General features: G+C 44.1%; 1 protein-coding gene across 1 annotated transcript; it reads left to right on the top strand.

Moving 5' to 3' along the window:
• The first annotated feature begins 241 nt into the window (after positions 1-241).
• On the top strand, positions 242-568 carry LOC124372897. The gene has a single exon (XM_046831307.1). It carries the CDS (start codon positions 242-244, stop codon positions 566-568), a length of 327 nt encoding a protein of 108 aa, XP_046687263.1.
• The last annotated feature ends 785 nt before the right edge of the window (positions 569-1,353 follow it).

Below are 1,353 nucleotides of genomic sequence, written 5' to 3'. Positions count from 1 at the left end.
TCTCCTTCAGCGGGCATAGACGAGGTTTCTTCCAGGGTATTGAAGTTTTGTGAAGGCGAGCTGAGAAGATCACTGACATCCATCATTAACAAGTCTCTTGGCCAAGGAATATTCCCAGCAAAAATGAAGATCGCCAAAGTTTCACAAGAAAGGCAGCAAACACGACATTGGCAACTTCAGACCGATCTCCCTTGTACCTACCTTCTCCAAGGTACTTTAAAGAGTCGTGTTAGCTAGACTGATGGCCTACCTGGAAGAGATAAACTTCAGCTTTGAGGGACAGCAGGGATTTTTTCCTGGAAGATCAACAATGACAGCTCTAAATGACGCTGTTGACTTCATAGCTGATCATATCGATAGTGAAAGGACAGTGGTCAACACCTTCCTAGACCTCAGCAAAGCATTTTATGTCCTTGATCACGACCAGGTCCTGGCAAAACTCAAAGGATTGGGCCGTTCGGGCACAGTGCTTGACTGGTTCAGCAGCTATTTGAGCGGCCGCGAGCAATTGACGTGCAGAGTGTCTTCACACTTCAGAAGTGGACGGTACGGATCCTGGCTGGACTAAAGCCAAGAGAAAGCTGCAGGGACGCCTTTAGAGATCTCCATGTCCTGACTGTCCCTTCAATCTTCATCCTGGAGGTGATCCTGCATGCCCAAAAACTGGTACCAAGGAGGCATGACAGCAACAACAATTACGGGACTCGGAACGCTCTGGACTTCAAACCTACCGTACCATAGGACGACTCTCTACTCCGAAAAGCCCACATATGCATGAGCAAGGCTTTTCAATCGACTGCCGCAGGAGATAAAGAACAGAAACCCAACACTCTCATAACAAGACTTCGAAATTGGCTGCTTAGAGACCCTCCGTATGACCTAGAAGAGTTCTACCAGCGTGCCAGCGAAAGACTATAAAACTTATTTGTAAAACTATGACACGATTCTTAGCTTAAAGCTGTCTAATAAAGATATTTGTATTGTATTGTATTGTATTGTATTGAATACCCAGAGCTCACCTAAACTTGCAGTGTCGTCGCTCTGACAGAGTTTGAAACTCGCTTATTCTATAAACTAGTGTCATTTGTCCGATGCAGGATACTACTGCAAGCGACCCGCTTGTGAAAGAGTAGTAGTTCTGTAGTTGGGTAACAAAGTTACGAAATACTCCGAGCTCGCTACAACTTACAGTGTCGTTGCTCTTACAGAGTTTGAAATTGGGAGATAACAAAGTTTTATCGTTTAACTGTTTCCCAGTAGTTTCGTGTTTGATGAAAATATAAGTAAAGTGAGTAGTGACAGTAACAGTAAAGTGTGATATGAATATCGGACTATAACGGAATACATTTAAGT

The sequence above is a fragment of the Homalodisca vitripennis genome, unplaced genomic scaffold, assembly GCF_021130785.1.
Source record: "Homalodisca vitripennis isolate AUS2020 unplaced genomic scaffold, UT_GWSS_2.1 ScUCBcl_4320;HRSCAF=10440, whole genome shotgun sequence".
In the NCBI taxonomy this organism is placed as follows: domain Eukaryota; kingdom Metazoa; phylum Arthropoda; class Insecta; order Hemiptera; family Cicadellidae; genus Homalodisca; species Homalodisca vitripennis.
The sequence above is the reverse complement of the archived record's forward strand: the minus strand, read 5'-3'. Positions and strand labels throughout refer to the sequence as shown.